At 37.0% G+C, this 10486-nt stretch overlaps 1 protein-coding gene across 50 annotated transcripts in view; it reads right to left on the reverse strand.

Moving 5' to 3' along the window:
- Nucleotides 1-261: 261 nt before the first annotated feature.
- Nucleotides 262-10486, reverse strand: part of LOC137261016 (troponin I-like) — a 60161-nt gene continuing 49936 nt past the window's right edge. For 18 of the 50 annotated variants that reach the window (XM_067798639.1, XM_067798669.1, XM_067798655.1 and 15 more), the window contains 8 exons: nucleotides 10243-10299; nucleotides 7517-7609; nucleotides 6367-6487; nucleotides 4511-4611; nucleotides 3666-3709; nucleotides 3191-3326; nucleotides 2195-2212; nucleotides 262-1340 (listed from right to left, as the gene is read on the reverse strand). In XM_067798639.1, the coding sequence (XP_067654740.1) occupies nucleotides 1263-1340; nucleotides 2195-2212; nucleotides 3191-3326; nucleotides 3666-3709; nucleotides 4511-4611; nucleotides 6367-6487; nucleotides 7517-7609; nucleotides 10243-10299 (648 nt within the window). In that variant the 3' untranslated portion in view covers nucleotides 262-1262. The remainder of the gene's footprint in view (nucleotides 1341-2194; nucleotides 2213-3190; nucleotides 3327-3665; nucleotides 3710-4510; nucleotides 4612-6366; nucleotides 6488-7516; nucleotides 7610-10242; nucleotides 10300-10486) is intronic. The other 32 variants (XM_067798640.1, XM_067798651.1, XM_067798664.1 and 29 more) reach the window with 3 other exon arrangements.

Genomic DNA, 10486 nt, shown 5'->3' on the forward strand with positions numbered 1-10486 from the left:
ACAGATGAAACAACCACATGGTACCGGTTTTACATGTGTGCCATATATCAGGACAGATGAAACAACCACATGGTTTATATGTATGTCATACCTGAGGACTGGTCAAACCACCATATGGTTTCAATATCTCAGGATAGGTCCAACAAATGTATACTTTTACAAATGTGTGTCATGTCCCAGGATGAGTATATGAACTGTATTTCCTCACGATAAGGAGACCCTCATCTCCATGTATCAGAGTCAGCAAGGACAACAAAGACAAACTGTGCCAAAAGGGAATACTTTATTTATTACCTCTGGCAATCTAGAGTCTGAACATCGGCTAGGACAATCGAAGCAGAGGAGATGAATACTGTGTAATGTACAAGAGTCATGTCAGTTGAAGCTACACGAAATAGACATTTTGTTACCATGGTAACATCTCTGGCTACACTACAAGTGTCATCTTTGTACAAAGTCACGAAGACTGACAGCAGAATAAATATCAGAAATAATAAATAATAATTACAAAGTTAATCATCAATAACATCATCACAAGCCTTACTCAAGTCCTACAGTACTGAACACATTTCAGTCCTTGATGAAATCAAGTACACCATACTTCGCTCTCATCCTAAGCACAGGCACAAGCTTGTTACTGGCTGATACAAAATACAGACTGTATTTCCTCCGGCAATTTTTATAAATAAATCATTTCTACATGACAGAGATCAACCTTTCACTATGCCCAACTTTCAATTCTGATGCTGGAACATCATTGAATACTGTAGGCACACACAAGAAGCAATGATATTTGATATGCAAATCTGCAAACTAGTGCTCAGATTGGGAACTGCCTAATACCAAGCTAAACAGTAATCTGCAAATTCAATATATATCTAGAACAAAAGTAAAATAACTGCATAAATTTCCTAAGTAAATATATAGTTTGGACAATGACATCATTTGTCTGAAAAAGAAACCATTAATGCTACTTAACCAATGATGGGTCAGAATCTAGTGGACTATGACAGTTAGTGAATTGGCTTCTCCAGAGTGGTTGAAGCATAGTTATAACCAAATATTCTCGGATATTGCTCACACCAAACAGAACACTGTTACACCACTTAGATTATAGATGATGAGCTGACCAGGTGCCAGTGCTGTCTATACACATGACTCCAGTAGAGTAGTCTAGATTTGCCCCCAACGGGAAATGCTCAGAATGATCACACGGTAGGTACACAAGACAGGTCGAAATAAAGTAGTGTATTTTACACAGTTCAACTCTCAGCTGGTGCCTCCTCTCCTTCGCCTTCGCCCTTTCCCTTAAGACTCTGGCGCCAGTCAGGTGTCTTTGCCTGAAAAATACAGAGTTCGCTTTTAGGGCAAAGCATCAAGTAGTTGTAATGAAACAGTGATTGGACAACTCATGAAAAGTAAGAATTTGTTGACTGAAATTACTTTTCCCAATTGTTTATTTGCATAAGTCTAAAATTGAAGTTGACATAATATGGATGAAAATGATACTGCTTTCCAGACAACAGGTCAACAGTCTACAGCGGTCAGTGACATACACTATCATGACATGGATCTAAGAGTCGTGTATGGTCAAAGTCAGTAGTAATGTACATCCTGTAACATGGGTGTTTGATGTGGGTGTATGGCATAGGTTTATGATCATCACTAGCATATATACTCGTGACATTGTGTATAGTAACAAATAGTGGAAAGTCAGACGACAGAAGCAGCAGTTAGAGTATTGTCTCCAGTTATATATTTGCTGTGGTGTGGGGAGGCAAACGCAATATTTTCCCGTGTGAAACATACTTTAAACTAAAGGGCAACTGCATATCTTCTAAATAATATTCCAATCACACTACAGTGTCAGTTATGGTTTGGATATTTCTTTCAAAGTAATTTTGGTGGAATCAATTCATATTTCAACTGGGTAATAAATTTGACTTAAAGTGTGACTTCGATGGAAGAATGACAGCAGGTTGAGCCCAGGTTTCATACACCAGGAAAATATACAGGGGGACAGTGTCAGACCTTCTGGGGCGGCATCATTCAACAACACCGGTGTCAGGACAGTTATATAGAAGAACATACCCCTTCCAAGGAAGGAGCTGATACTACTATGTTGTAGTAGTATAGTATAGGGAGATGAATGCTGTTTAAACCACACAGTGCGACACATTTATCTAACACCTACTTTAGCTGATCCTTCTCCCTGCAAGAAATTAGGTAAGACCAATATTTAATTCCTACACCAGATGATACATATTAGAGAAACATAGAACTATATGGTCTTACAACTGTCTTACAACAGTGGCCAGCTTTAATAACACAGCAGCACCTAGCATCAAAGCAGGTTCTTACATACACATCTTGTATTGTTAATGTTAACATATAAGCACTGACATTCGGTAATCAAAGGCAAAAGTAAAGGTAATCATACATTTAACTTAACTCACTCATAGAAACGAATAAGGGAACACATGAAAGTACATTAATGTTCCTTTATAATGTTCCAGGTTTCTACATAAAGGTTTATATTGCACTGTGAGTGAAATTCTGGAAACAAATAAAGGAACACTTGTACTTTCATATGTATCCATATTTGTTTCTATGAGTATACATAAATTCATTATAAGAATGTTACCATCAGTATTATGATTTTGAGGACATGTATTTATAAACAGATTATACTTCTTTCAATGACAAAGCCCAAGGAAGCAGGGCGAGATGTTATGGTCCAGTAAAATGAGAAGACGAACAACGTTCAGACAGCCCTTCCTTCCTCTATATGCCAAGTTGGATTAAAACAACCAGCATCATCACTTGAATAAAGAATCCAGAAGTCTGCATCCTTCAGTTTTTGGTTGCATAAAAATAACACTTTTTTACAAAGCATGTGGTTAATATTCAGTGGAGTCAACCACCAATGATCTCTTGATTCTCAAACAAGTAGAAATGAATATTGTCTTTCACAGAAAGAGAAACTGACCTATAAATGTTATAATGATTACAGATAGTTTTGCCTTTGAGCATATACTGTGTTACATGACGTGTCTGTATGCTGTACAATGTAGCCTACTGAGTACTGTAGTTCACCTGCAGTAACAGCTGCTCAAGTCACTGATATCGATGGCAAGGGACTTGGGTCAAGCATGCTGTTCGATCTGCTGTTCAGAACAATGAAACTCACCTCTTCTTTCTCATCAAGTGCAAACTTGTTCTGGCCTGTAGATTTCAGATTGCTGCGGAAATCTCGAGATTCCTTCTTATCCAATTTGGCAAGTTTACTTTCTGTCTTATTAACCTTTCTGAGAACTGGTTTGATACTGAAAATGAAAAACTTGAGTAAGCATCACTGACAAATCTCAGCAACAGGTTAACTGTCATGATTTTAGATTTTATTTTAATAATAAGATTATATTATATTAACATTTACAGTTATAACTATGCTAAAAAGTTTCCTAATAAAAATAACTTAGAAAATTTGTCTATCCATATGTAATAGTTTGTGACTGAAGTGTCCTTTATCAAAATGTAATGTCTGGCCTCATCAGGCTGAATCTGAGTGACACCAAATGATGGACAGAAATACTGAGTTACCTCCCTGCTGGTATTAAAATATACTACATAGGGTACTACAGAAAGTGATGTTAAAATATACGTACAATTTGCCCTTTGTGTCATTGACCTTCAGCGTTAATTCATTGATCTGTGAACAGATAACAGTACATATTACATATTACATATTACATATTACATATTACATATTATGTATATATCAGAGATACATACCAACACTGGATATTAAATACAACACACAAGAGAAATCATTTAGAAATAGGTAAAGCACTTACAGTATATAAACAGTAATGCTTCAGTTTAACTGGATTATGAAATATGGTTATGCCATTGATATTGGGGGGAGTGGGAAAGGTAATGGCAAATTAGTTTTTTGATCCATATTGGATGAAAGTCATAGTTGTCATATATCCGATTCTGTGTCATTTGACATTCAAGTAAATCAGAATAATGTTTTTCTGTTGAGTTGTACAGTAACAACAATAATACAACTGAAAATAAAACATTAAGAGAAAATACAAGATATTATTATAGAAATTGATACATCATAACATTACAATTGCATGTATCATTCTGGTATACATGTGTACAAAAGACTTATGTAGAATATGTGAAAGAGAAGAAGCTAAAATGTGTGTATAAGATCAGCATGACATCAAAATACTTTAGAAACTTCAGCAGTCTCTGATGGCAAATTAGGAAATGGTATTGTATAATGTAATGGGAAATGTATACTCAACAGCAAAAGAAATGCAAATTTTTCTCAATTTTTTAAACAGAAGACATAAATATGAATGCTTACTTTTATGAGATTTCATTTGTTTTTCAACTTGTGTTTCTTTTGCTGTTCAGTATATTTAAGCAAGTTTAAACTTTTGTTCGTTTTCGCTTATTTCAGTGTTAAATGAGTAATGGTTGTACTTAAACTGACCTCGAAATCTTGTTTCCTGATTTTCACCTCCCAGTCATAGACCTCCTCCTCTAGGAGGCACACTTTGTCGTGAAGGGTCTTACACAATCCAGTCAGATCGGCTGCAACAAGCACACATGACTTAACATTCAACATACACAACACAGAACACCTGAAACAATCACCATCTTGTAAACTGTTGGGGCTTAGATTGCAATGTTTAACAAAGACAGATCTTGTCATTGTGGTACCAATCACCAACTAATGTTTGCATTCTTCCAGTTAGTATTTAACTACTTTTCTCTTGAGGAGAATTGTAAAACTTAATAAGTTTCGGAATATTTTGCAAAACAGTATTGACACCTAACAAATATACAAGTCAGCTAAGTACTAACTACTAACTACTAACTGCTAACAGCTAACTGAATATAGAAAGCTACTGAGAATGCTATGAATATATGGTTAAGCTCAGTCAGTAATCTATGTTTACTTATGTACATATTTTTAACATTAGTTTTATAATAACATGGATCATTTGACATTATTTTTGTGATACTGATTGTCAGTTTTCAACTTTGGAGATGGAGAACCTGAAGGCAAAGGTCTTGGTAGCAATGAATCAAAGCTGGTGGGCTTCAGTCAAATAATCCACAAGAAGCACATATGGCCAACAACAGACAGACATGGTGTATACGTTCACAAGTGTAGCAACTTGAACAACTATCTAGTACCAACAGTTTTAATAATAACTCCATATTATGATATGAGTCAGTGTTTTAAGCAATGCTACATTGTGCTACAACAGTAAACCAGTGCCCAGCATAGATGCATATACAGTCAAATCTCTCCAATACTGTCCACGAAATCTACAATTTAGCCAGCACATCCCTCTGGCTTCAAGTCTGTCCCCATTTCCCATCAACATAAATATGTGCAGTCATGCTATACAATCATGTGCAGCATGACATTGTTTCCCCATCTATTATGCAATGATGTTAATAGAGGTCTCTCTGGATTATCTTGCAAAAACTGATGGGAAAGAAATAATGGAGTAAAGGTTTGAATTTTACGGGTGAGATTTGTCAATATTGGCCCTGTGTGGAGAGGATGTCACATATATGGAAGGCAGCAACACACATGGAATACTCACACACTGAGGTCCCAGCATGCAACAAGAGAAACATCATATTGATACATTCACTCATACAATAGTCTGCTAAAACATTCGTTTAACTGCTAGAAATGCATGTTTATGTCATTAGTTACATTAGTACAATTCTAGGGTCACAACTCATGTCCTCTTAAAGTACTTCTTTGAAAGACTGCAGCAACAATGTGTTCTTCAAAATAAAGAAGGTATCATGTTCATGCATGGAGAACTAAAGTACAGGTGGACAGAGGTATGATGAAGTAACTCAATGGTAAGCTAGGCAAATCAGTCCTCTCTGTGTGAGCTTCAATGAAATAATGAGTTAACGATGGGTGCTGATATATACCTTGCAGCAAATGATACCACCCAACCAACGCATGCCACAGTGATCTTCCACAGAACCACATATTAGATGGCCCATCAACCATCACATGAAAGTCATATCCCAGTCCACCCACTGGCACATGACCCACCCATCCATCAAATGTCAACACCATCTTCTAGAGGACCACCCACCTGTAGACAACCCATCTATCACATGCTACTACCATCTTCTAGATGACCACCCACCTGTACACAACCCACTCATCACATGTCACCAACCCTATTTTCCAGTATGATGTGTGTGAATGGACATCATGTATGTACATGTAGGATCGCCTCTGGACTCCCCAGCTTCATATTTGTTGTGTCCCCACAGGATGCCCAATATGGAGTAGATACCCACCTTGGTTCATGCCCTCAGTCTTGAGGATGGGCACTCTCTCGTTGATATACTGCTCCTTCTCCTCAGCCTTCTTCTTGGCCTCATTTCTCAGGTCCTCAGCAGCCTTCTGCATGATGAGCCTCTGTAACACACACACGCACACACACTGTCATACATGGCTCTCGGGGCTGCTCCAGCAACCAAACAGACACTGCCTTGCACAGGAACATCAACATAGGGCTTCTTACAAACACCGGATCATGGTTCTCAGTCTCAAATATTTTAGGTACAAATTCAGCATACAAAAAATGTGAGAAATTACACAAATTGTTTTGGACAAGTTGATGCTCCTTCCAACAGTAGATGTTGAAACACAATCGGACAAACATTGAGAGTTTACAGAGAAATTTAATAAAGTTACATTAGCATGCCAACAAAAAAATAAAAGCTTTTAATGCAAGAGCAAGTTATACATTGCAAACAATTATAGACAATAGAATATTAATTCTGTTAAAACATTTACAAGCTTATTATTGTAGTATTATTATTCAAACAGCATAATTATGAATTAGTAAGCAACTTAAGTGACCTGTCACAGATGATACTCAAAATACAAATTAACACTAAAACACTCACAGTTTAATAAACAAAATCAAAATACTGAAACTGTTGTGAGATTTTCTTCCAAACTGGGGGAGTAAACACAACTAATGACCAGAGCAAAAACAGAGATAAGAATAACAGCAATTTATTAGACTACAGTTTAAGTGCACTTAAATACTTTTATTTGTGTGGGTAGTTTTTGTTTTGCATGTTAAGTGCACTTGAGCTGAACTTAAAGTTTGTACTCACATAATTTTCCCAATCCATCCTTCAGCCTCATCATGATGACTTAAACAATGCTTAGATTCTGCATTATTTAAAAAGGCCCATGTCTTGTCAGTGCCAGGCAAAATCAAACTTTCACCTCAACAAACGGTTTTAATTTGCGGTTAAAGTACCCCTTTCTCAGCCCTGTAATTGCGAGCGTTTTAGTACAAGAAGTATTATGTTTAGGTAAGCTAAAGGGTTACAGTAACTGCCTAACACATTTGAAGGTAGAGAACCTGGAGTATATGTGAATAATTAAGGATTAATATTAATTGTGGTTAACGAGGCTGGTTCAATGTACCTTGAGAAGCTTCTTCTTCTCGGGTGACAGTCCCCCGAGACCTTTCCTCTTTCCCTTCTTCTTCTTATCCTCTTCTTCCTTCCTGCGGGCGGCCTGGGGGCAAATCAGGTGGACGTTAGCACTCGGCGACTGAGTGAGCGAGCGAGCGAAGAGGAAGAAGTGTGCTCGGAGCCGGCATTCAGCCGGTGGAGCCACAGCTCCTTATAATGGAGTAAGCAGTCATTCATCCTACACCAGCCTCGTGTTGAGTAAACCTAGACCTCCTAGCTCACCCTACTTGATGCAGCCATTCATAGCCTAACCTACCCTCTACATAGTCTGTTTTGGTCACTTATCATACTGTTTTTAGGTTTTGCTGATGAGGGAACAAATTAGTTTTTTTTTCCGAATTTAGACACTTTTGAAGCCCCAAGCCCCACCCTGAGGTGATGGCAACTGAGTAGAAAGCACATAAAGTGGGAGTACACAGGTGAAGTTATAGTGTGGGCAGTTGCATGTAGAAAGACAAAAGATACATTATGGTCTGAAAAAGAATTAATTGGTGTTGAACAAATGGATGAGAGATTTCGGAGGTAGGGATGCATTATGGGCCAAAGCTAGACAACAGCTTGCAGCTGAATCACAGACAGGAGTTTATAGTTTAGTTATTGCACAAAGTATTAGTAGAATTAGCTAGCTAAACTACCATTGTGACGTGTAAGTGACAGGCGCACATGGACAGAGTAACTAGGCTAGCTTGCTAGAGGAAAGAGTCCACAGGGCGAGGCTTGCACAAAAATAGCCAAAATGTCAAAACCAAAAATCTTTTAGTAATTGACTATGAACATGATCCCCGTGACGCACTTGCAACGAAAATACCCTCATCAAATCACAATTTCCATGCTTTCATTGATACCATATCTCCACGACTCCAAGCATGTTTTCGTCCCGCACTATGTATTGCCTCTAGCAGGCCGTGTAGGTTACCTTCAAATGTTATCAATGTCTTAGCTACTGACGCCTGACAGAAAGACAGACACATACCTGTGGTGCATTTCTACCTCATTCTGCACACTTTACTCTCACCTTCTATCAGCTATACATATTTTGAGGCAAAAAGTAGAATTTGAATGATTTGACTGATATTCAGAAAGAAATTTTGGCAGATGCAATTTTTGGTTAATCCAAACAGAGGATATGCTGCCAGATATCACTTGAGCTTTTCTGTATGCTAGAGAGGACTAAGACTGAACTCCAGGACTCCTGGCTGACCTGTGTAACCCTACAGGGATAGTTCAGAGTATGAAAACATGGCGGAAACACTCAAACCTACCTGCATGGCTGCCATTGGTTCAGCTGCCACGCAAGTCATTCCCTACAGGCTGATCAAATACTTTAAGCTGATAGGCTGGTTTTTCAGTTTACACCCAGCTGATTTGTCTCGTGCAAATCTAGTGCATTATGTGATTAAGGAATCTAACACTGGTGCATCAAGTGAGAGATAGAAACAAAACATTGACATATAAAATGTCCAGAATCCTGAAAATAGATCAATTATTAAAATATGAACTCGATAATATGATTGATTTGTCAGATTAAGTCTATTCCTACTTTCAACATTGGTGTTAATTTCATTCTACTTCCTAGGGTTTTGAGGGTACATAACATACACAGCAAGGGCACCGAAAATGTATGAGCAAGACGATAAAGTGGACATGATTTTCACTTGAAACAGTATGAAATGGGATCCCAACCAATGATAATGAATGGCACAGAAAATGATGAAAAGAAACTGAAATGAAATGATAAAGTATGAAAATGATGACATAAAACATGATCATAACGATGTGATGACATAAAACATGATCATAATGATGTCATGACATAAAACATGATCATAACGATATGATGATAGGACATATGAAAATATGAGATATTCTGATGTAGAAGAATGACTGCAACTCTCTACGCAACATGGCAAAATTGGTTTGAACGAAACACTTTTAAATTTTTTTCATGTATTTTATTGATCAAAATCTCTACTACAGACAAAAGCATCATTTTTTTACCTTGTGACCATAACAAGCCATGGCGATGGAAAATGGAGCTAGACATTTCTACGATAAGTGAATCCAGTTGTTATTTCAAACAAAGAAGGATTCGGCAGAGACAGAATGTGACAAAGATGACATTGTTGCCTCAAATTACTGACAAATTGGACAAGATATACAAAATTAATAACATACAGCTATTAAGTAATTCTTGTTAACATTTGAGGGCAAACATTTTGGAGATTGAGGATACAAATATTTAAATATTAAAAAAGGTAGTACTGAATGTAATAGTGAAAAGAAACAAAAGTTTAATTTTTGTTAAAAGGAGGCGACAATGTACCATACAGTATTAGATTGAGTGTACAAAAAACAGACGCATTTTGAAAAATTCTGAGAAAATGCTGCAGTTTAACCAACTAATCCAAATGAAAAACTGTACATAATTCAAAAAACATTTTCTCAGAATTTTCAAACATGTAACACTCTATCAAAAGCAATTGCTACAGTCTTGAATAACCCAAGAAAGAAAAATGTTCAGACAGACTCCACATTTTCACCTCCGACAAGAATGAGGAATGAAAGATTTTCCAAATAACATTTGATTAAACACCACTGTAACAAAAGGAGAAGATGTAGCAATTGCTTACAGGATGTGTTGATTAATGTTATAAGAAGTGAAAAGCTGGCACTTACCTCCTCCTTCTCTTGTCTCTCACGTTCTAGTCTTTCTTCTTCCATTCTCTTTTCCTCCTGAAATACAAACACTATGGATATACTGGCAAGTAACAGGTGCCTTCCATACAGTCCGTTAATTCATTACAGAAGCAACTCTGTCATTGAACAAAAAAAACATTGCCAGTAAAGTATTCTACATTCATTATTCAACTGGTTAAAAATCTTTGCTATGACTTACCTGAGGCCTTGTGTCATTCCAGAA

Source organism: Haliotis asinina, chromosome 14 (genome assembly GCF_037392515.1).
Source record: "Haliotis asinina isolate JCU_RB_2024 chromosome 14, JCU_Hal_asi_v2, whole genome shotgun sequence".
NCBI lineage: Eukaryota > Metazoa > Mollusca > Gastropoda > Lepetellida > Haliotidae > Haliotis > Haliotis asinina.